The following is a 25,558-nucleotide window of genomic DNA, read 5'->3' on the forward strand; positions in this document are numbered from 1 at the left end:
TCACTGAAAAGTCAGTGTTTATTTAACATAAACCAGTTTTAAATACACCATATGAAAACCACACATTTCAACTAAAACTCTGCATTAACTTGATAAACCGCATTCACGTTCTCATTAAAAGTGTATTGGGGGTAGTTTAATGGAAGTAATGAAATAGGTATTTGTGAACATCATATAGCCTACACAATACAACAATATGTAGACTTTTTAGGCTTATATATGCCTTATATATATCACACAATGTCTGGATGAAATATTCTCCCAAAGAATATTCAACACTGAAATCTGCATCTGTGGGTCTTTTCTGCTGACAACAATGAAAATTCATCTTCGTCTTTATTGCAGGGTTTGATCAACACATCAGAATCTATCCAGCGGAATGGTTACTTTCAATGTTATAGAGTGGAATGGTTTTTCTGCGGGTGTATCCTGAGGTAGCTCCTCTCTGAGAACCTCTTCCTGCAGTGCGTATTGGCAAACGGCCTTTCTCCCGTGTGGACCTTCAAGTGCATCTTCAGCTGGTTCTGACGGGTGAACCTCTTCTCACACTGGGGGCAGCTGAAGGGTTTCTCCCCTGTGTGGACCCTCTGGTGCCTCTTCAGGTCACCAGCCTGGGCGAAGCGCATATTACACTGGGTACAGCTGAAGGGTTTCACCCCTGTGTGGACCATCTGGTGCCTCTTCAGGCTGGACGAGTGGGAGAAACTAGCCCGGCACAGATGGCAGCTGAACGGTTTCTCCCCCGTGTGCATCCTCTGGTGGATCTCCACCTGTTTAGGGAAACTGAAGGCTTTCCCACAGAACGAACACAGGAAGCGCTTCTCTTTGCCACTGGATCTGCTGATAGCGTTACTACCCATGTCATTTGTCAATGGGCTTGTGTAGCCATTTAGTGTTGAGGCACTGGCATTGTCTGTGGTCTGGTTCAACATCAGGAGAGTGTGAGGAGGACGAAGGCCAGGGAGTGTCTGTGTTGTCACAGGGTCCATGTTCCAGTTGATAGATCCTATAGAAGGCAGGTTGAAGGCAGCACCTGTTATGGGGTTAACCGGAGGTGCCATCAGTCTCTCTGAATCACAACTATAGGAGCAGGAGGGAGCATCGCTAACCAACTCTGTGTCTGTTCTCTCCAGCTGAATACAGACACCTCCCCGTGCTCGCAGACCAAATCTACACCTCGCCCTGGTCTCAGCCAGTCTGTTGTCATGGAGACTAAGTTCAGATGTTGTTTTGTGTTCCACTGTCTGTTTCTGATTGTGGTTAACAGTGTTGTTCCCCAGCCCAGAGTTGAGGACGCTGTCCCATCCGCTGACCTCCACTATGTTGCATCTGGTCCTGGCCTGCTCAGTGATGTCATCCCCTGGGATCTTGGCTGCACCGGTCTGGGAATCCAAGATGGACACCCAGACTCCTCTGTTAGCCTCTAGCCAACCACCTGCGGGAAGAGGTTACAAAATAGACTTCATAAACATGGCAGTGAACTCTACATATGGAGTTTTATGGAGAAAAAAATCATAGCCAGGTGCATCACTATTCCCATTGAAGATATATTACTGTATGTAGGCAATATGTATTAATCTCTTACCTTGCTCCCCCATCTTTAGTCCACTCAGCAGGTCAGTGCTCTCTGATATGTCTTCTATTGTCTCCTCTTTGACTATCAGCAGATCAGGCTTCCCATCCTCCATGTCTACTGACTGTAAGAGATACAGAGTGAGAGGATGTTGGATCAAGAAATATGATATGAGCACCCTGCTATAGAGCATCTGAATGGGCAATGAGGGATTGCTATGAGTACTATGCAAACATGTTAGTCGATTTGATTACTTGACACTCTTTAATGATTTGATAAGTCAAAGGCATGGTCCCACACTTAAAACAAAATTAATCAAGACCTGGGCCAGTATCCACAGTCTGAGAGTAAGAGTGCTGATCTAGGATCAGGTCCCCACCTGCCTCTATACAGGGATGCAAACTGGTGAGGGCCCAAAAAGGTGACACTTTCTTATTTTTGCATTGAAACATGCTCACCTCAGTGAGACTGTGTTTGGTCCTGTGCTGCTTAGTTGGTTCCTCTGTGGGTTCAGGAGGAGGTGTAGTCTGGTTGTCCTCCATGAACATGTTCCCCTCAGGCTTCCCCAATCCCTCCTCACACCCCTCCTCCTTCACCAGCAGCACCTCTGGACCCTCCTCCTGTAAGAGCCAGGTGATACAGATTAGACATACACTTCCTCAAGTATGTACACAAAGATAATAAACACACATTTGACATGGAGTCTTTACCCATCCCCACCACGTTTGAGTCATATACTGTAGTTACAGAACGACTTCATGGTTGTTAAACCCATCATGGTGGACATAAATATGATGTTGTGGGTAAAAAAAATGTTTTTAATGATAAGTCATCATCAGACAAACCTGACTAAACTATTTTGACATGTACAGTAGGTGTTTGTTAGTGTGTGGGTATATTTAGTAAGTGTATATTAGTTATAAAGTGCTCTTGGGTGTATGTAGAATAGGGTGAGATCAGATGTGATGTATACTAAAGAGAGTCTCAATGAAAGTCTTAGAATGAAAAGTCCAATTGTTTTATTAAACATAAACAAGTGTTGAATACACCATATGAAAATCATATACAGTGAGGGAAAAAAGTATTTGATCCCCTGCTGATTTTGTACGTTTGCCCACTGACAAAGAAATGATCAGTCTATAATTTTAATGGTAGGTTTATTTGAACAGTGAGAGACAGAATATCAACAAAAAAATCCAGAAAAACGCATGTCAAAAATGTTATGAATTGATTTGCATTTTAATGAGGGAAATAAGTATTTGACCCCTCTGCAAAACATGACTTAGTACTTGGTGGCAAAACCCTTGTTGGCAATCACAGAGGTCAGACGTTTCTTGTAGTTGGCCACCAGGTTTGCACACATCTCAGGAGGGATTTTGTCCCACTCCTCTTTGCAGATCTTCTTCAAGTCATTAAGGTTTTGAGGCTGACGTTTGGCAACTCGAACCTTCAGCTCCCTCCACAGATTTTCTATGGGATTAAGGTCTGGATACTGGCTAGGCCACTCCAGGACCTTAATGTGCTTCTTCTTGAGCCACTCCTTTGTTGCCTTGGCCGTGTGTTTTGGGTCATTGTCATGCTGGAATACCCATCCACGACCCATTTTCAATACCCTGGCTGAGGGAAGGAGGTTTTCACCCAAGTTTTGACGGTACATGGCCCCGTCCATCGTCCCTTTGATGCGGTGAAGTTGTCCTGTCCCTTTAGCAGAAAAACACCCCCAAAGCATAATGTTTCCACCTCCATGTTTGACGGTGGGGATGGTTTCTTGGGGTCATAGGCAGCATTCCTCCTCCTCCAAACACGGCAAGTTGGGTTGATGCCAAAGAACTCCATTTTGGTCTCATCTGACCACAACACGTTCACCCAGTTGTCCTCTGAATCATTCAGATGTTCATTGGCAAACTTCAGACGGGCATGTATATGTGCTTTCTTGAGCAGGGGGACCTTGCGGGCGCTGCAGGATTTCAGTCCTTCACGGCATAGTGTGTTACCAATTGTTTTCTTGATGACTATGGTCCCAGCTGCCTTGAGATCATTGACAAGATCCTCCTGTGTAGTTCTGGGCTGATTCCTCACCGTTCTCATGATCATTGCAACTTCACGAGGTGAGATCTTGCATGGAGCCCCAGGCTGAGGGAGATTGACAGGTCTTTTGTGTTTCTTCCATTTGCGAATAATCACAGAAACTGTTGTCACCTTCTCACCAAGCTGCTTGGCGATGGTCTTGTAGCCCATTCCAGCCTTGTGTAGGTCTACAATCTTGTCCCTGACATCCTTGGAGAGCTCTTTGGTCTTGGCCATGGTGGAGAGTTTGGAATCTGATTGATTGATTGCTTCTGTGGACAGGTATCTTTTATACAGGTAAGAAACTGAGATTAGGAGCACTCCCTTTAAGAGTGTGCTCCTAATCTCCGTTCGTTACCTGTATGAAAGACACCTGGGAGCCAGAAATCTTTTTGATTGAGAAGGGGTCAAATACTTATTTCCCTCATTAAAATGCAAATCAATTTATAACATTTTTGACATGCATTTTTCTGGATATTTTTGTTGTTATTCTGTCTCTCACTGTTCAAATAAACCTACCATTAAAATTATAGACTGATAATATCTTTGTCAGTGGGCAAACGTACAAAATCAGCAGGGGATCAAATACTTTTTTCCCTCACTGTACATTTTATTATTTTTATATATATTTATTTATTTAAAAAAAATCGGCATGAACTTGATGAACAGCATTCATTTTCTCATTAAAAGTGTTTTGGGAAAATAATTAAGTAGTGGAATGGAAATAATGAAGTAGGCATTTGTGAACATGATATGTGACTCGCTTTATCATAATCAGTCACATTGACCCCAAAACACAGTGCTGGAAAAAGGAGAATGTTAGCTTTCGACTGAGACCATCATGATCGCTCTACTCCAAATGACAAGAAAGTTACATGCCATTACATGCAGAGTATCTCCAAATCATGTTTTTGAGAAAAACGCAGTCAACGTTTGCAATTACTTCTAAGACATTTATTCAAATAATGAATAACAACTATTTACCTAATACAAAACAATACATGAAATCCATTGACGAGTGCCCATGTTCTTCTTTTTCACTTACGCTCACACACACAAATTACATCTTGCTCCAACTATACAGATAGTGTCTGTCTACATCATTTTCTATATGGATACACGTGCACACAATTGTACACATAAACTATATATACAAAAGTATGTGGACTAGAGGTCGACCGATTATGATTTTTCAACGCCGATACCGATTATTGGAGGACCAAAAAAGGCCGATTTTTTTATTTTATTTGTAATAATGACAATTACAACAATACTGAATGAACACTTATTTTAACTTAATATAATACATCAATAAAATCAATTTAGCCTCAAATAAATAATGAAACATGTTAAATTTGGTTTAAATAATGCAAAAACAAAGCGTTGGAGAAGAAAGTAAAAGTGCAATATGTGCCATGTAAGAAAGCTAACGTTTAAGTTCCTTGCTCAGAACATGAGAACATATGAAAGCTGGTGGTTCCTTTTAACATGAGTCTTCAATATTCCCAGTTAAGAAGTTTTAGGTTGTAGTTATTATCGGAATTATGGGACTATTTCTCTCTATACCATTTGTATTTCATTAACCTTTGACTATTGGATGTTCTTATAGGCACTTTAGTATTGCCAGTGTAACAGTATAGCTTCCATCCCTCTCCTCGCTCCTACCTGGGCTCGAACCAGGAACACAACGACAACAGCCACCCTCGAAGCAGCGTTACCCATGCAGAGCAAGGGGAATAACTACTCCAAGTCTCAGAGCGAGTGACGTTTGAAACACTATTAGCGCGCACCCCACTAACTAGCTAGCCATTTCATATCGGTTACACCAGCCTAATCTCGGGAGTTGTAGGCTTGAAGCACAGCGAAGAGCTTCTGGCAAAACGCAGGAAAGTGCTGTTTGAATGAATGCTTACGAGCCTGCTGCTGCCTACCACCGCTCAGTCAAACCGCTCTATCAAATCATAGACTTAGTTATAACATAATAACACACAGAAATACGAGCCATAATTAATATGGTCGAATTCGGAAACTATCATCTCGAAAACAAGACGTTTATTCTTTCAGTGAAATACGGAACCGTTCCGTATTTTATCTAACGGGTGGCATCCATAAGTCTAAATATTCCTGTTACATTGCACAACCTTCAATGTAATGTCATAATTACGTAAAATTCTGGCAAATTAGGCGGCCCAAACTTTTGCATATACACTGACTCTGCGTGCAATGAACGCAAGAGAAGTGACACAATTTCACCTGGTTAATATTGCCTGCTAACCTGGATTTATTTTAGCTAAATATGCATGTTTAAAAATATATACTTCTGTGTATTGATTTTAAGAAAGGCATTGATGTTTATGGTTAGGTACACATTGGAGCAACGATACGCACCGCATCGATTATATGCAACGCGGGACACGCTAGATAAACTAGTAATATCATCAACCATGTGTAGTTAACTAGTGATTATGATTGATTGATTGTTTTTTATAAGATAAGTTTAATGCTAGCTAGCAACTTACCTTGGCTTCTACTGCATTCGCGTAACAGGCAGGCTCCTCGTGGAGTGCAATGTAATCAGGTGGTTAGAGCGTTGGACTAGTTAACGGTAAGGTTGCAAGATTGAATCCCCCGAGCTGATAAGGTAAAAATCTGTCGTTCTGCCCCTGAACGAGGCAGTTAACCTACCGTTCCTAGGCCGTCATTGAAAATAAGAATGTGTTCTTAACTGACTTGCCTAGTTAAATAAAGATTAAATAAAGGTGTAAAAAAATACAGATTTCCGATTGTTATGGAAACTTGAAATCGGCCCTAATTAATCAGCCATTCCGATTAATCGGACGACCTCTAATGTGGACACCCCTTCAAATGACTGAATTTGGCTATTTCAGCCACACCCGTTTCTGACAGGTGTATAAAATAGAGCACACAGCCATGCAATCTCCATAGACAAACATTGACAGTAGAATGGCCTTACTGAAGAGCTCAGTAACTTTCAATGTGGCCCCGTCATAGGATGCCACATTTCCAACAAGTCAGTTCATAAAATTTCTGCCCTGCTAGAGCTGCCCCTGTCAACTGTAAGTGCTGTTATTGTGAAGTGGAAACGTCTAGGAGAAACAGCGGCTCACCCGCGAAGTGGTAGGCCACACAAGCTCAAAGAATGAGAAGCTCAAATCGTCTGTCCTCAGTTGCAGAACTCACTACTGAGTTCCAAACTGCCTCTGGAAGCAACGTCAGCACAAGAACTGTTTGTTGGGAGCTTCATGAAATGGGTTTTCATGGCCGAGATGCCGCACACAAGCCTAAGACCACCATGCTCAACACTAAGCGTCGGCTGGAGTGGTGTAAAGCACGGCGCCATTGGACTCTGGAGCAGTGGAAACACGTTCTCTGGAGTGATGAATCACACTTCACCATCTGGCAGTCCAACGGAAGAATCTGGGTTTGGCAGATGCCAGGAGAATGCTACCTGCCCCAATGCATAGTGCCAACTGTAAAGTTTGGTGGAGAAGGAATAATGGTCTGGGGCTGTGTTTCATGGTTCGGACTAGGCCCCTTAGTTCCAGTGAAGGGAAATCTTAATGCTCCAGCATACAATTACATTCTAGACGATTCTGTGCTTACAACTTTGTGGCAACAGTTTGGGGGAGGCCCTTTCCTGTTTCAGCATGACAATGCCCCCCTGCACAAAGCGAGGTCCATATAGAAATGGTTTGTCGAGATTGGTGTGGAAGAACATGACTGGCTTGCACAGAGCCCTGACCTCAACCTCATCAAAACACCTTTGGGATGAATTACAACGTAGACTGCGAGCCAGGCCTAATCGTCTAACATCAGTGCCCGACCTCACTAATGCTCTTGTGGCTGAATGGAAGCAAGTCCCCACAGCAATGTTCCAACACCCCCCAGGGGGGGACCAACTCCATATTAATGCCCATGGTTTTGGAATGAGATGTTCGACGAGCAGGTGTCCACATACTTTTGGTAATGTAGTGTACAAGCAACAGAATGAGCTAAAAATGGTCAGAGTAAGTCCTGGTCTCTAAGCAACAACTAAAATGAGAAACGTTAAAGAAAATCTGACTACACACGCGCGTCACCAGAGAGTAAGTCTCTTTGGATCTGATTCGTGTGAGCTTTGGTTAGAGTCTTTGCCCCTGGCTTGAGCTGACGAACGTTTGGTACAAATATAAGTATCGAGATTTAGGAAAACACTCACCATGATCACGCATGAACGTTTTTGTACTAGTGCCACACACAGGACTTTGGTCTCAAATGTCGGTAGCGCCAGGATGTCTGACCTCTTAAATTCAGGGATCTGTCCTGGGAGCAGCACCGCGTGGACATCGGCGAAGTTGTTGACATAGTGGACAATTCACTGAGTGTCCTCGTAGGACAGCACCTGTTTTCTGGCGAGACGACCACCACACCTCTTTTTCCATGGAGCCTCACCACGATCCTTAGAACTATAGAACTTTATCACTGCAGTCAGCTTTTTGTAGAAATTCTGACATTTTTTAAATGTGCTGAAAGGCACAATGTATTCTCAGCTGTTTTATTTATATTCATGATATAGCCTACTACTCATATTTTCTTAAATACCTCATGAACTTGTTAATACTGCTGCAGCCCCAATAAGAACAGAGGACATCAGGTTGTATTACTCGAATGAAAACTTACGCGTGTCGGAACTTGAATGTTTCTCTGGAGATTTTCTCAAAGAAATATGTCCTCTGATGTTTCCTTTTTGTTAGTTCCTGTTCGAGGTGACCATTTCCTTGCAGAGGTTCATGGAACCAGAGATCTTGCCAATGAGCACTAGATGTTTTTCATCTGAAAAATAAGACAACTAACAATATCTAATTTTTTAACATTCAGTCATTGTCGTCATCTATTCTAGCCAACACATTTTAAAGTGATATAAACACTTTCAATAAAACACAAACTACGCAACCTGTACAGATTGAAATGCATGCGTGAATCCCACACACACACACACACACACACTGTTACTAGTAGTGTAAATGGGTCAGGTTCGATATAAAGAAATGTTATAACTTTATAGATGGCCATTTCATGTATTTATGTAACCTGTCTTTAGGACAAATACCAGCACCCACAACACACAGATCCCATAAGCTACTATCTACATAGCTAGGTTGCATGTGCTACACATCCCCCACTTCACTCTCACCGCCCCCAAGCCACACCTCATCACACCCAAACACACTAACAGATAGACAGACACAGAAAACATGCACACATTACACACCCATATAAACTTGACTACTACTTGAATGGCAAGCACTTACCATTGGTGAGTTAGCTAATTCATCTGGTCACGTCGCTTGACCATCTCCTCGGGGGTAAAAAACAAATATCACGGCTTCCCTTTATTGGACTTGCAAGTGCACCTGAACTCGCAAGCCTTTTCAATTTCTTGCCCACCACCACTGACATATTTCCCCTCGAACGACTGAAGCACCGTAATTGATGGATCCACCATTAACGGGTGGTCTTCCTCGGTTGCCTCCTCAAGGTGCTCGGCCTCGACTTCAGTGAGCTTGTCTGAGTCGTTTATGGCGTTGCACTGTTAGGATTTATGTTTATGCACTATAGCCGGGTAGCATATAGGGTGAAAATGAATATTGTTTTGTTACACACACACAAACAATACAGAGGGGGGTGTGTGTGTAGGTGTAAGGACTGACCAACACAGGCCATAAAAGCTGTGGACAGTCTGGAGAAGGGAGGGGTGCATCTCTCTAGACCAACCAGGAGTTTAGAATACTGGACAATACCATATTAGGAACTGTTTCAGTGTAGAATTGACAGACACAAGACGGATCTAATCTACCCAGCAACCAGACGTGGACAAAGGAACGCGCCAAGGGGCTTGGACAAAGGGCCATCAAAGGGGGGCAAAGTCTAAACCAAGCCCAGCCTCTACTGTGATAGGCCAACAGACGCGTTGAAACTATGGTATAAGAACAGCTGTTTACGTACTTCTTGCCAGTTCCCTGTTCATCCTGCGCGGTGATACAGCGAACCCGTATATACGAAAATTGCATTTGCCATTCATTGTTTGCGGTAATTAAACATAATTAAAGAAAGTTAGCAGACCTTGCTTTTTATTTATCCTGACACCGGATGTGTTACACGCAGAGTTCACAGCACTGTGGCGCAGGGTTAAAAAGTAGTCGGCAATAAGTTGATGCCACTGATCGTCTGAACCAGCTCCCAGCACAACATTACTATTTAAAAATCTAGCGATTTCTCTCTCCCGGAAATCCATCAATGCAGTTGAAAGCAAAGCTAGCTAGCTAAGGTGTAGGCAGTAGCGACAGTGTAACTACGTATGATGGGTTTTGAAGAGCGAGAGAGTGTAGCTTTTTCCCGCGGATGATACACTACAGGAAAATCATCCGATTGAATAGCCTATTGTAGCTTGATTCAAAATATATAGCGAGCTAGCTAGTTTGTAATTCCTTCATGATTTCTGAATAGAGGAGGGTTTGATAGTGCAGATAAGCTAGTGCCTCGAAAGCCTGATGTGTTACAAGCTAGCATCCACCAAACGGATGGGAAAGTGCTCCGTTGCTACGTTTCATCCTACATTTAAAAGATTAAAAACTATATTTATACTGGATTTGGCAATAACACATACAGATAATGAAAGCAAAGATATTGTTTTGTTAAAACCAGATGAAACCCCTAAATAGCAAAAAATCTAACATTTCGACAAAAACACAATTTATATGCAAATTAGTCATTGCTACTTCCGACTGATTATGATAGAGCGCGTCACATATAGCCTACACCAGGGATGGGCAACTGGCAGCGACCCTTTTGTCTATGGATTAACCCCCCCCCCCCAAGATATCTACATTTGTAGTAATCGTGGCCGAATTACTGACAGGGGGGACCCAATTGATCGTCAGATATCATATTAAAAACTGCAAGCATTTGTCTTCCCCCTATGGCCAAATACGTATTATTTCCAAACTTGTAGTAATCATGATTGAATTACTGACCTGGGGGCCCTCATTAATCATGTGTAGAATTGCATAAAATTACATTAAATCTTCTATCCACCTCATGGCAAAAAAATTGTAGAATTGCAGAAAAATTGCCAAATTTTCTCTACGCCCCATGGCAAAATGTGTAGAATTGCAGGAAATTAACTCTAAAACATTTTTTTCCCTCTTTGCTAAAACTCGCAAAATATAGCTTAGGGCCCCCAAAAGGCTAGGGCGGGATCTGACTGAGTTCCGATTTCTTTGTGGCCCCCACCCCCATCAAAGCTGCCCATCCCTGGGCAGTACAAACACAATATGCCTAAAATATATATCACATGTCTGGATGCAATATTCTACCCAGGAATATTCAACACTGACATCTGCTACTCACATTATTCCAAATGCATCTGTGGGTCTTTTCTGCTGACAACAATGAAAATTAATCTTTATATTTAATACATCTAAACATCTGCAGCTATTGAGTGGAATGTTTTTTCTGCTGGTGTATCCTGAGGTAGCTCCTATCTGAGAATCTCTTCCCGCAGTGCGTACAGGCGAACGGCCTCTCTCCCGTGTGGACCTTCATGTGCATCTTCAGCTGGTGCTGGCGGGTAAATCTCTTCTCACACTGGGGGCAGCTGTAGGGTTTCTCCCCTGTGTGGACCCTATGGTGCCTCTTCAGGTCACCAGCCTGGGCGAAGCGCATGTGACACTGGGTACAGCTGAAGGGTTTCACCCCTGTGTGGACCCTCTGGTGCCTCTTCAGGGTGCCAGCCTGGGCGAAGCGCATATGACACTGGGTACAGCTGAAGGGTTTCACCCCTGTGTGGATCCTCTGGTGGACCTCCACCTTCTGGAGGCAGCTGAAGCCTTTGTTACAGAACATGCAGAGGAACCGTTTCTCTTTGCTATTGCCTGATGTGGTACCCCCTCCCTGAGTCTGGGCTTTAGCCCTGTCGTTTGAGTTCAATACCTGGTTGAAAAGGACGCGGCCGTGTGAATCGGAAGGCCCCATCGACGTGGACACTTGGTCATGATCCCTGAACGTGTGTAAAGGGGAGTGGGTCGTGACATTTAGATTTGTCTCTAAGCTTCCCCTGTAATTTAAGACATCTCTGCCCTGTGAGTGTCCGTCTCCTAGGTGACTATCTGCATTCCATATGGGAGGAACGTCGCCCTCCACTTTCATGGTCACTTCATCTACGACCAGACCCTCCCCTTTCTTATCTAGGCACCCTTCAGAGTATACACTACTACTGTACTGGTTCCAGTCCCCTCTAAACAGATCAGTTTGTGTCTCTAAACCCAAGGATATGTTGCCAGGGTCCATCTCTGTAGCATTAGAACAAGATGAATCATCACCACTAGTGTCTAACGAGTTACCATTACCATCCCCACTGGAATTAACCGTTCTCTGGCTCTGTTGAAATACTGGTAAGTACTCTGAGCCGGGAGCAGGAGGACAGCCCAGTCTCTTTGGGTCTGATCTGTGGTCACATCCTGTGTGTAAGAGACTGTGTGTTACAGTTAAAGTCTTGGTGTCTGTCTCTGACTTGAGGACGGCGTTCGACATTCCACTGACCTCCGTGATGCTGCGTCGGGTCCTTGGCTGTGCTGGGGCGGTGGGGTCTTCTCTGTCTACATGGGGCGCTTCAGCCGTTCCAGTTTGGATGTGTCTGCTGTGCCGTGGGTCCTCCGCTCCTTCAGACCTCTCCTGCTTGACACCAGGATCTTCAGCCTCTGCATCTGCAGACTGACAAGAAGAGAGGAGGTTATTACCGTTACATTAGTTGAATTGGATAACAATGTGAAGTCTCACAAAGCTCACCTATGGCAGATAAATGAGGATATACATGTAAGCAAGTGAATCGCTGAGGGGAGCGTTCTGAAATAAACGGCCACATTTGATTTACAAAGTAACAAATTTTTTATGCAACACTATTACACTAACCTCTATCACGATAACGTGCTGGGTTGAGGTTCCACTCCCCTCATCAATAGTGATTGGTTGGTCATCTCTCCAAGTATTGTGTTCTGCTGGCTTCACAAAGCTCCTGTGGCCTCCAGTGAGATGTCCTTCACCTGAGAGAGTGATTGGGGGAAAGCGGTGGTTAGGTTAGCTACTGTCAATGCTCAACGTCAGTGCTTGACTTGTGCAGGAGCTCACCAGAGCCGAGTACCAGCACATCAAATTTTCTACTGCTTCAACTCCTGTTCCTCTTATAGAATATTAGTTCAAAAGTATTGTGGAGATACTGCACCTAAATATAAACAGTACCGGCAACAAAAAGGAGTACTGGTATCTATTTGAGTCAAGCACTGTCAACAGTATATTGTACACTACTGTCCTAGTCTACAATAGGCAAGAATGTAAGGCAACACTTGTCCTAACTTCTTGATATACTATTTATTGATTGATGTATTATGTTCCATGCATCACATTGTTTTCATTTAGTAAATAATGCAGTAAATAATGCAGTAAATCAAGAATCTGTCCCCAAATTAATTTAATTGGTTCAGAGTTTGTTTTGATATTTTAACCTGCGTGTCGTGATCACGTTTGGTGTAGGGGGGACCAAATACATTTATGCACGATGGCGCACGCGCACAGCCGGTTTGGGTTCCGTGTAATACCCTGACTACACCGCTCGCGTCGCGTGCGCGAGCGTTGCAAAATAAATTTAGGAATCTTGCACCCACACTGCTCGCGCGTGTCAGCGTTGCCAAAGGTTAAAATAGAAGTAATTCCTATTTCTGACGCAGATTGTGCTGCAAGTCCTGCCTCTCCCATCTCCTCATTGGTTTATAGAAGCAGGTACCCACGTGCCATCTCCTCATTGGTTATACCCATGTGGGTGATTGAAAGACGAACTGTTGCCGGTTGTAGTGGTTATACTATGAAAGTTTAGATGCCAATCACCATATAAGTTAAACAGTGAAAAAGCCACCAATAAGTACAGCTAGTAGTATAAATCCTCTCGCATAGTCACCGCAGCCGGACAGTTTTCTCATGGCTTCTGGAAAGAAATGCTGTCTAAATGCTCAACCGGTGTCACTTATTCAGCCGACGGAAACTTTCAACCGGTTCTCCCCATTAAGCAACGAGTCAGAGCCTTCTCCAGTCTCTCCTCCACCCGTAACTAGGTTGAGCCGCCAAAACCTCCCACCATTAGCTCTGACAAATTGAAAACCCTAGTCATTACCCGCAGTATTAGACTTAAAAATAATCATCCAGCGATCATACACTGTTTACCAGGGGGCAGGGCTACAGACGTAAATGCTAATCTGAAGATGGTGCTGGCTAAGGCTAAAACTGGCGAGTATAGGGATATTGTTATCCACCTCGGCATAAACGTTGTTAGGATGAAACAGTCAGAGGTCACCAAGTGCAACATAGCTTCCGTGTTTAAATCAGCTAGAAAGATGTGCCGGCATCGAGTAATTGTCTCTGCCCCCTCCCGGTTTGGGGGAGTGATGAGCTCTACAGCAGACGATCGCATCTCAATCGCTGGTTGAAAACTGTTTTCTGCCCCTCCCAAAAGATAGAATTTGTAGATAATTGTCCCTCTTTCTGGGACTCACCCACAAACAGGACAACGCCTGGCCTGCTGATCAGTTACAAACACAATCCTAGCTGGAGGGGTGCTCTCATCTTATCTATGAACATAGACAGGGCTCTAACTCCTCTAGCTCCACAATGAGATAGCCAGCCTGCCAGCTTAGTGGAGTCTGCCACTAGCACAGTCAGTTTAGTCAGCTCAGCTATCCCCGTTGAGACCGTGTCTGTGCCTCGATCTAGGTTGGGCAAAACTAAACATGGCGGTGTTCGCATAAGCAATCTCACTGGAATAAAGACCTCCTCCATTCCTGTCATTATTGAAAGAGATTGTGATATCACAAAATAGGATTACTTAATGTTAGATTCCTCACTTCCAAGGCAGTTATAGTCAATTAACTATTCACTGATCGTAATCTTGATGTGATTGGCCCGACTGAAACATGGCTTAAGCCTAATGAATTTACTGTGTGAAGAGGCCTCTCCTCCTGGTTACACTAGTGACCATATCCCCTGCGCATCCCGCAAAGGCGGAGGTGTTGCTAACATATACTATAGCAAATTTCAATTAAAAAAAAGACTAAGTTTACATCTTTTGAGCTTCTAGTCATGAAATCTATGCAGCCTACTCAATCACTTTTTATAGCTACTGTTTACAGGCCTCCTGGGCCGTATACAGCGTTCCCTGAATTCCTATCGGACCTTGTAGTCATGGCAGATAATATTCACATTTTTGGTAACTTTAATATTCACATGGAAAAGTCCACAGACCCACTCCAAAAGGCTTTCGGAGCCATCATCGACTCAGTGTGGTTTTGTCCAACATGTCTCCGGAACTACTCACTGCCACAGTCATACCCTGGAACTAGTTTTGTCCCGTGGAATAAATATTGTGGATCTTAATGTTTTTCCTCATAATCCTGGACTATCGGACCATCATTTTATTACGTTTGCAATCGCAACAAATAATCTGCTCAGACCCTAACCAAGGATAATCAAAAACAGTACTATAAATTCTCGGACAACCCAAAGATTCCTAGATGCCCTTCCAGACTCCCTCCACCTACCCAAGGACATCGGAGTACAAAAATCGGTTAACCACCTAACTGAGGAACTGAATTTAACCTTGCGTAATACCCTAGATGCAGTCACACCCCTAAAAACAAAACATTTGTCATAAGAAACTAGCTTCAGGTATACAGAAAATAACCGAGCCCTGAAGCAAGCTTCCAGAAGTCTTCCGACTAGCTTGGAAAGACAGTACCATACAATATCGAAGACCCTTCAATGCTGCTCGATCATCCTATTTTTCCAACTTAATTGAGGAGAATAAGAACAATCCCCCCCCAAACAAATTATACTGTCGCAAAGATAACTAAAAAACATTCCCCAAGAGAGGATGGCTTTCACTTCAGCAGAAATAAATACATGAACTTCATTGACGAAAAAATCATGATCATTAGAAAGCAAATTACAGACTCCTCTTTAAATCTGAATATTTCTCCAAAGTTCAGTTGTCCTGAGTCTGCACAACACTGCCAGGACCTAGGATCAAGGGAGACACTCAAGTTCTTTAATTCTATATCTCTTGGCACATTCATGAAAATAGTAATGGCCTCTAAACCTTCAAGCTGCATACTGGACCCTATTCCAACTAAACTACTGAAAGAGCTGCTTCCTGTGCTTGGCCCTCCTATGTGGAACATAATAAAGGGCTTCCTATCTACCGGCTGTGTACCAAACTCACTAAAAGTGGCAGTAATAAAGCCTCTCTTTAAAAAGACAAAACTTGACCAAGAAAATATTTTTTTAACTAAATCGGCCTACATTTGATTCTCCCATTCCTCTCATTCCTCTCTTCCTTCCGGAAGACAAACAATGTATACGAAATGCTTCAGTCTGGTTTCAGACCCCATCATAGCACTGAGACTGCACTCATGAAGGTGGTAAATGACCTTTTAATGGCGTCAGACCAAGGCTCTGCATCTGTCCTCGTGCTCCTAGACCTTAGTGCTGCTTTTGACACCATCGATCATGACATTCTTTTGGAAAGATTGACTCCCCAAATTGGTCTACATGGACAAGTTCTGGCCTGGTTTAGATCTTATCTGTCGTAAAGATATCAGTTTGTCTCTGTGGATGGTTTGTCCTCTGACAAATCAACTGTAAGTTTCGGTGTTCCTCAAGGTTCCATTTTAGGACCACTATTGTTTTCACTATATATTTTATCTCTTGGTTATGTCATTCGTAAACATGATGTTAACTTTCACTGCTATGCGAACGATACACAGCTGTACATTTCGATGAAACATGGTGAAGCCACAAAATTGCCCTCCCTGGAAGCCTGTGTTTCAGACATAAGGATGTGGATGGCAGAAAATGTTTTACTTTTAAACTCGGGAGATGCTAGTTCTAGGTCCCAAGAAACAAAGAGATCTTCTGTTGGATCTGACAATTAATCTTGATGGTTGTACAGTCGTCTCAAATAAAACTGTGAAGGTCCTCGGCGTTACTCTGGACCCTGATCTCTCTTTTGACGAACATATCAAGACTATTTCAAGGACAGTTTTTTCCATCTACGTAACTTTGCAAAAACAAGATACTTTCAGTCCAAAAATGATGCAGAAAAGTGAATCCATGCTTCTGTCACTTCTAGATTAGACTACTGCAATGCTCTACTTCCCGGCTACCCGGATAAAGCACTAAATAAACTTCAGTTAGTGCTAAATACGGCTGCTAGAATCTTGACTAGAATCCAAAAATGTGATCATATTACTCCAGTGCTAGCCTCTCTACATTGGCTTCCTGTTAAGGCTAGGGATGATTTCAAGGTTTTACTGCTAACCTACAAAGCATTACATGCGCTTGCTCCTACCTATCTCTCCGATTTGGTCCTGCCGTACATACCTACACGTACACTACGGTCACAAGACGCAGGCCTCCTAATTGTCCTTTTAATTTCTAAGCAAACAGCTGGAGGCAGGGCTTTCTCCTATAGATCTCCATTTTTATGGAATGGTCTGCCTATCCATGTGAGAGACGCAGACTCGGTCTCGACCTTTAAGTCTTTATTGAAGACTCCTCTCTTCAGTAGGTCCTATGATTGAGTGTAGTCTGGCCCAGGGGTGTGAAGGTGAACGGAAAGGCACTGGAGCAACGAAACGCACTTGCTGTCTCTGCCTGGCCGGTTCCCCTCTCTCCACTGGGATTCTCTGGCTCAACCCTATTACGGGGTCTGAGTCACTGGCTTACTGGTAGTCTTCCATCCCGTCCCTAGGAGGGGTGCATCACTTGAGTGGGTTGAGTCACTGACGTGATCTTCCTGTCCGAGTTTGGCGCCCCCCTCGGATTCATGCCGTGGGGGAGATCTTTACGGGCTATACATTTACATTTTAGTCATTTAGCAGACGCTCTTATCCAGAGCGACTTACAGTAGAGTGCATACATTTTATTACATTTTACATACTGAGACAAGGATATCCCTACCGGCCAAACCCTCCCTAACCCGGACGACGCTATGCCAATTGTGCGTCGCCCCACGGACCTCCCGGTTGCGGCCGGCTGCGACAGAGCCTGGGCGTGAACCCAGAGACTCTGGTGGCGCAGCTAGCACTGCGATGCAGTGCCCTAGACCACTGCTCAGCCTTGACCACTACTCAGCCTTGTCTCAGGGTAGAAGTTGGTGGTTTGAAGATATCCTTGTAAGGGTGTGGGGGCTGTGCTTTGGCAAAGTGGGTGGGGTTATATCCTGCCTGGTTGGCCCTGTCTGGGGTTATCATATTTATGCTGCAACTGTTTGTGTCTGGGGACTAGGGTCAGTCTGTTATGTCTGGAGTATTTCTCCTGTCTTATCCGGTGTCCTGTGTGAATTTAAGTATGCTCCCACTAATTCTCTCTCTCTCCCTCTCGGAGGACCTGAGCCCTGGGACCATGCCTCAGGACTACCCTGCCTGAACTCCTTGCTGTTCCCAGTCCACCTGGTTGTGCTGCTGCTCCAGTTTCAACTGTTCTGCCTGCGGCTATGGAACCCTGACATGTTCACCGGACGTGCTACCTTGTCTCGGACTCTATCTCTCTCTCTCTCTGAAGCAGGCAATGTTAAAACTACATTTTTAAAAATGCACTTTTCTTAAACGTAGTTTTGTAATATACTAAAACAGCAGACAAGAAAATAGTTTGAAAAGGATCACGTTTTTTTCTGTGAGCCAATGGGTAACCTACAAGTACCTTAAGCAAGCATTCACACCCCTTTTTCACATTTGTGTTACAGCCTACAGTATTTAAAATTGATTACATGTATGTTTTTTAGTCACTGGCCTACACAGTGCCCAGTGCCCCATAATGTTAATTGGAATTGTTTTTCATTCTTTTTTTAAACAGATTAATTCAATTTAAAAGCTGAAATGTCTTGAGTCAATGTATTCAACCCCTTTGTTATGGCAAGCCTAAAATATTTTAAAAAGCAGACTTTGAATATCTCTTTGAGCATGGTAAAGGTATTCATTACACTTTGGATGGCGCATCAAAACACCCAGCCACTTTAAAGATACAGGTGTCCTTCCTAAGTCAGTTGCCAGAGGAAAGAAACCGCTCAGGGATTTCACCATGAGGCCAATGGTGACTTTAAAACAGTTACAGCGTTTAATGGTTGTGATGAGAGAAAACTGAGGATGGATGAAAAACATTGTAGTTAGTCCACAATACTAACCTAATAGACAGAGTGAAAAGATGGAAGCCTGTACAGAATAAAAATATTCAAAAACATGCATCCTGTTTGCAACAAGGTACGAAAGTAATAGTGCAAAATAAATGGCAAAGCTATTAACCTTTTGTCCTCAATACAAAGTGTTATGTTTGGGACAAATCCAACAACACATTACTGAGTACCACTCTCCATATTTTCAAACATAGTGGTGGCTGCATCATGTTACGGGTATGCTTGTAATCATTAAGGCCTGGGGAGTTTTTCAGGATAAAAAAGAAACGGAATGGAGCTAAGCACAGGCAAAATCCTAGAGAACAACCTGGTTCAGTCTGCTTTCCACCAGACACTGAGAGACTAATTCACCATTCAGCAGGACAATAACCTAAAACACAAGGCCAAATCTACACTGGAGTTGCTTACCAAGAAGACAGTGAATGTTCTTGAGTGGCCGAGTTACAGTTTTGATTGAAATCTACTACAAAATATATGGCAAAACCTAAAAAGGGTTGTCTAGCAATGATCAACTACCAATTTGACAGAGCTTGAAGAATGTTGAAAAGAATAATGGGCAAATGTTGCACAATACAGGTGTGGAAAGCTCTTAGAGACTTACTCAAAGATTCACAGTTCTAATTGCTGCCAAAGGTGACATTTCTGGATTTCATTATCAAAAAATTTGCAACTAATTTCAAATAACATGTTACAACTTTATCATTACGGGGTGTTGTGTGTAGATGGTTGAGATTTTTTTTTATTTTGAATCCATTATGAATTCAGCCTGTAACACAACAAAATGTGGAATAAGTCAAGGGGTATGAATACTTTTCTGAAGGCAATGTAGGTAACCATAGGTTGTTTTCCCCACAGGCAGGTGTTCTATCTAAAACCGACTTGGACCATCCTATGCAGAGATCTCAGTAAATATTGTATTGTCTCTACCACACTGCCCAGCCTGGCTGTACTACCTACAGTGAATTCGGAAAGTATTCAGACCCCTTGACTTTTTCCACATTTTGTTATGTTAGAGCCTTATTCTAAAATGGATTAATTAGTTTTTCCCCTCATCAATCTACACACAATACCCCATAATGACAAAGACGAAAACAGGTTTTTAGAAACGCTTGCAAATGTTTTAAAAATAACTGCTGTCACATTAACATACGTATTCAGACCCTTTACTCAGTACTTTGTTAAACACCTTTGGCAGCAATTACAGCTTCAAGTCTTCTTTGGTATGACGCTACAAGCTTGGCACACCTGTATTTGGGGAGTTTCTCCCATTCTTCTCTGCAGATCCTCTCAAGATCTGTCAGGTTGGAATCGGGAGTGTCGCTGCCCAGCTATTTTCAGGTCTCTCCAGAGATGTTCGAGTGGGTTTAAGTCCGGGCTCTGGCTGGGCCACTCAAGGACATTGTCCCGAAGCAACTCCTGCGTTGTCTTGGCTGTGTGCTTAGGGTCATTGTCCTGTTGGAAGGTGAACCTTCGCAGCAGTCTGAGGTCCTGAACACTCTGAAGCAGGTTTTCATCAAGGATCTCTCTATACTTTGCTCCGTTCATCTTTCCCTCAATCCTGACTAGTCTCCCAGTCCCTGCCGCTGAAAAACATCCCCACAGCATGATGCTGCCACCACCATGCATCACCGTAGGGAGGGTGCCATGTTTCCTCCAGATGCAACGCTTGGCATTCAGGACAAAGAGTTCAATCTTGGTTTCATCAGACCAGAGAATCTTGTTTCTCATGGTCTGAGAGACTTAAGGTGCATTTAGGTGCCTGTGTTCTTGGAACCTTCAATGCTGCAGTATTTGTTTGAGCACCCTTCCTCAGATCTGTGCCTTGACACAATCCTGTCTCAGGGCTCTACGGACAATTCCTTCGACCTCATGGCTTGGTTTATGCTCTGACATGCACTGTCAAATGTGGGATCTTATATAGACAAGTGTGTGCCTTTCCAAATCATGTCCAATCAATTGAATTTACCACAGATAGACTCCAATCAAATTGAAACATCTCAAGCATGATCACTAGAAACAGGAAGCACCTGAGCTTAATTTCGAGTCTCAAAGGGTCTGAATACTTAAGTAAATAAGGTATTTCTGTTATTTTTTATACATTTGCAAAAAATATTAAAAACCTGTTTTCACTTTGTCATTATGGGGTATTGTGTGTAGATTAATGAGGGAAAAGTTAATATAATCAATTTTAAAACAAGGCTGTAATTTAACAAAATATGGATAAAGTCAAGGGGTCTGAATACTTTCCGAATGCAATGTATGCTCCCTCAAGATAATACCTTTCTGAACTGCCTATCAAAGCTGTGGAAGACCATTGCCCAAGAACTGCCAGATCCCTACATTTATTTTGTTAAATTGTTTTTTGTTTTTAAAGCGACTGTCCGATTCTACTTGTTCTATATACAATATACAGACATAATTCTGGGTAACACATCTGAACATATCTGCATTGGTGAACGAGGTGACACGCTATGAACAGCGACAGGCCATGCATCCTCGTCCTTCGGCTAAATGTACCTCTTGCCATTCCTCTGTATCGTTCGACAATCTTGACACTACTGGGACGACTGGTGAGGACGCGCTCTCGCGTTGTCCTTTCTGCGCGCTCCCGTGCCACCTTCGATTCCAGTAGTTTCCTCCGCAATGCCCTATTTTCTTTCTGGCTTTGCGTTATTTCCAAACGAAACACTGCATAGTCGTCGTCTACGAGTTTACAGATCTCTGCCACGGCTGCATTCGCTAGAACCTCCATGATGGAGGCTATTTGAGTGTGAAAAATCATACAGTTAGCCATTGTTAGCTAGCTAGCTAGTTAGCTAGAAAACAAATCCTGTCTCCAACTCGAACTAAACACTACATAGGGTGATGACGTGTAGTTAAATTAATCAGATTTTGAGTTCCAGGATGTTAAAACGTCTAAATAAAACCGCTAACGTGAAAGTTGTTGTAAGGCTTGTTCACTTCCGTTTACTTGTCTGTTTCCGGTGTTGTGCCTAAAAGCTCCCCCCTGACATTCGCATTTCTACAACTGAAGCCACACTTTATGATTGTTAACTCTGAAAGAGAGGAATAACAGTAAAGTAACAAGTTATACAATTTAATTAAATACACTGATGTAACTGAAAAAATAAGGCAATAAAAAGTGAATGTCAAATATATTCAATAAACAAAGAAATAAATAGTACCTCTATGCCTCACTGAAGCATGACCTTTGATGTGGTTGTTGGCCAAATATTGTTCAGCCTTATGTGCAGAAAGGGCAGTGATGAAGTCGACTGCTGCTGCATTTTTTTCATTTTGGGACTCTCGCCCTCCAATAACACACTAATGTTTTTATTTATTTTATTTTATTTAACCTTTATTTAACCAGGTAGGCAAATTGAGAACACGTTCTCATTTACAATTGCGACCTGGCCAAGATAAAGCAAAGCAGTTCGACACATACAACAACACATAGTTACACATGGAGTAAAACAAACATATAGTCAATAATACAGTGAAAAAAAAATAAGTCTATATACAATGTGAGCAAGTGAGGTGAGATAAGGGAGGTGAAGGCAAACAAATATATGTATAAATAAATAAAAATATAAAAGGCCATGGAGGCGAAGTGAGTACAACACAGCAAGTAAAATAAAAACTAAAAAAAACAATGGAATGGTTGGTTTGCAGTGGAAGAAAGTGCAAAGTAGAGACAGAAATAATGGGGTGCAAAGGAGCAAAATAAATTAATAAATAAATACAGTAGGTAAAGAGGTAGTTGTTTGGGCTAAATTGTAGATGGGTTATATACAGGTGCAGTAATCTATGAGCTGCTCTGACAGCTGGTGCTTAAAGCTAGTGAGGGAGATAGGTGTTTCCAGTTTCAGAGATTTTTGTAGTTCGTTCCAGTCATTGGCAGCAGAGAACTGGAAGGAGAGGCGTCCAAAGGAAGAATTGGTTTTGGGGGTGACTAGAGAGATATACCTGCTGGAGCGCGTGCTACAGGTAGGTGCTGCTATGGTGACCAGCGAGCTGAGATAAGGGGGGACTTTACCTAGCAGGGTCTTGTAGATGACCTGGAACCAGTGGGTTTGGCGACGAGTATGAAGCGAGGGCCAGCCAACGAGAGTGTACAGGTCGCAGTGGTGGGTAGTATATGGGGCTTTGGTGACAAAACGGATGGCACTGTGATAGACTGCCTCCAATTTATTGAGTAGGGTTTTGGAGGCTATTTTGTAAATGACATCACCGAAGTCGAGGATTGGTAGGATGGTCAGTTTTACAAGGGTATGTTTGGCAGCATGAGTAAAGGATGCTTTGTTGCGGAATAGGAAGCCAATTCTAGATTTGACTTTGGATTGGAGATGTTTGATGTGAGTCTGGAAGGAGAGTTTACAGTCTAACCAGACACCTAGGTATTTGTAGTTGTCCACATATTCTAAGTCAGAGCCGTCCAAAGTAGTGATGTTGGACAGGCGGGCAGGAGCAGGCAGCGATCGGTTGAAGAGCATGCATTTGGTTTTACTTGTATTTAAGAGCAGTTGGAGGCCACGGAAGGAGAGTTGTATGGCATTGAAGCTCGCCTGGAGGGTTGTTAACACAGTGTCAAAAGAAGGGCCAGAAGTATACAGAATAGTGTCGTCTGCGTAGAGGTGGATCAGAGAATCACCAGCAGCAAGAGCGACATCATTGATGTAAACAGAGAAGAGAGTCGGTCCAAGAATTGAACCCTGTGGCACCCCCATAGAGACTGCCAGAGGCCCGGACAACAGACCCTCCGATTTGACACACTGAACTCGATCAGAGAAGTAGTTGGTGAACCAGGCGAGGCAATCATTAGAGAAACCAAGGCTGTCGAGTCTGCCAATGAGGATGTGGTGATTGACAGAGTCAAAGGCCTTGGCCAGGTCAATGAATACGGCTGCACAGTATTGTTTCCTATCGATGGCGGTTACGATATCGTTTATGACCTTGAGCGTGGCTGAGGTGCACCCATGACCAGCTCTGAAACCAGATTGCATTGCGGAGAAGGTGTGGTGGGATTCGAAATGGTCGGTAATCTGTTTGTTGACTTGGCTTTCGAAGACCTTAGAAAGGCAGGGTAGGATAGATATAGGTCTGTAGCAGTTAGGGTCAAGGGTGTCCCCCCCTTTGAAGAGGGGGATAACCGCAGCTGCTTTCCAATCTTTGGGGATCTCAGACGACACGAAAGAGAGGTTGAAGAGGCTAGTAATAGGGGTGGCAACAATTTCAGCAGATAGTTTTAGAAAGAAAGGGTCCAGATTATCTAGCCCGGCTGATTTGTAAGGGTCCAGATTTTGCAGCTCATTTAGAACATCAGCTGACTGTATTTGGGAGAAAGAGAAATGGGGAAGGCTTGGGCGAGTAGCAGAGGGGAGGGCAGTGCTGTTGTCCGGGGTGGGGGTAGCCAGGTGGAAAGCATGGCCAGCCGTAGAAAAATGCTTATTGAAATTCTCAATTATAGTGGATTTGTCGGTGGTGACAGTGTTTCCTATCTTCAGAGCGGTTGGAAGCTGGGAGGAGGTGTTCTTATTCTCCATGGACTTTACGGTGTCCCAGAACTTTTTTGAATTTGTGTTGCAGGAAGCAAATTTCTGCTTGAAATAGCTAGCCTTGGCTGTTCTAACTGCCTGTGTATATTGGTTTCTGGCTTCCCTGAAAAGTTGCATATCACGGGGGCTGTTCGATGCTAATGCAGAACGCCATAGGATGTTTTTCTGTTGGTTAAGGGCAGTCAGGTCAGGAGAGAACCAAGGGCTATATCTGTTCCTGGTTCTAAATTTCTTGAATGGGGCATGCTTATTCAAGATGGTGAGGAAGGCATTTTTAAAAAATGACCAGGCATCCTCTACTGACGGGATGAGATCAATATCCTTCCAGGATACCCCGGCCAGGTCGATTAGAAAGGCCTGCTCGCTGAAGTGTTTCAGGGAGCGTTTGACAGTGATGAGTGGAGGTCGTTTGACCGCTGACCCATTACGGATGCAGGCAATGAGGCAGTGATCGCTGAGATCTTGGTTGAAAACAGCAGAGGTGTATTTGGAGGGCAAGTTTGTTAGGATGATATCTATGAGGGTACCCGTGTTTACGGAATTGGGGTGGTACCTGGTAGTTTCATTTATAATTTGTGTGAGATTGAGGGCATCAAGCTTAGATTGTAGGGTGGCTGGGGTGTTGAGCATGTTCAAATTTAGGTCGCCTAGCAGCACGAGCTCTGAAGATAGATGGGGGGCAATCAGTTCACATATAGTGTCCAGAGCACAGCTGGGGGCAGAGGGTGGTCTATAGCAGGCGGCAACGGTGAGAGACTTGTTTTTAGAGAGGTGGATTTTTAAAAGTAGAAGTTCAAATTGTTTGGGAACAGACCTGGATAGTATAACAGAACTCTGCAGGCAGTCTTTGCAGTAGATTGCAACACCGCCCCCTTTGGCCGTTCTATCTTGTCTGAAAATCTTGTAATTGGGGATGAAAATGTCTGAATTTTTGGTGGTCTTTCTAAGCCAGGATTCAGACACGGCTAAAACATCCGGGTTGGCAGAGTGTGCTAAAGCAGTGAACAAAACAAACTTAGGGAGGAGGCTTCTAATGTTAACATGCATGAAGCCAAGGCTATTACGGTTACA

General features: G+C 43.4%; 1 protein-coding gene across 1 annotated transcript; it reads right to left on the reverse strand.

The window, feature by feature from the left end:
• LOC139566746 (uncharacterized) lies at positions 1-21,910 on the reverse strand. The gene is made up of 6 exons (XM_071388033.1): positions 21,450-21,910; positions 12,611-12,741; positions 12,242-12,412; positions 2,032-2,193; positions 1,586-1,697; positions 1-1,435 (listed from the first exon to the last, which is right to left on the reverse strand). Exons 1-6 carry the CDS (start codon positions 21,724-21,726, stop codon positions 396-398), a joined length of 1,893 nt encoding a protein of 630 aa, XP_071244134.1. The 5' UTR covers positions 21,727-21,910; the 3' UTR covers positions 1-395.
• Positions 21,911-25,558: the final 3,648 nt, after the last annotated feature.

This window comes from Salvelinus alpinus, chromosome 39 (assembly GCF_045679555.1).
Source record: "Salvelinus alpinus chromosome 39, SLU_Salpinus.1, whole genome shotgun sequence".
NCBI classification, from domain to species: domain Eukaryota; kingdom Metazoa; phylum Chordata; class Actinopteri; order Salmoniformes; family Salmonidae; genus Salvelinus; species Salvelinus alpinus.

What these genes read in the sequence shown, in the direction of transcription:
- LOC139566746 (XM_071388033.1), bottom strand. Translation starts at nt 21,726, where the DNA reads ATGGCTAACTGTATGATTTTTCACACTCAAATAGCCTCCATCATGGAG. An exon ending in ATACAGAGGAATGGCAAGAG is followed by an intron (nt 12,742 to 21,449) that starts GTACATTTAGCC and finishes TCACTCTCTCAG; the next exon opens with GTGAAGGACATCTCACTGGA. An exon ending in CCAAACACAGTCTCACTGAG is followed by an intron (nt 1,698 to 2,031) that starts GTGAGCATGTTT and finishes TATCTCTTACAG; the next exon opens with TCAGTAGACATGGAGGATGG.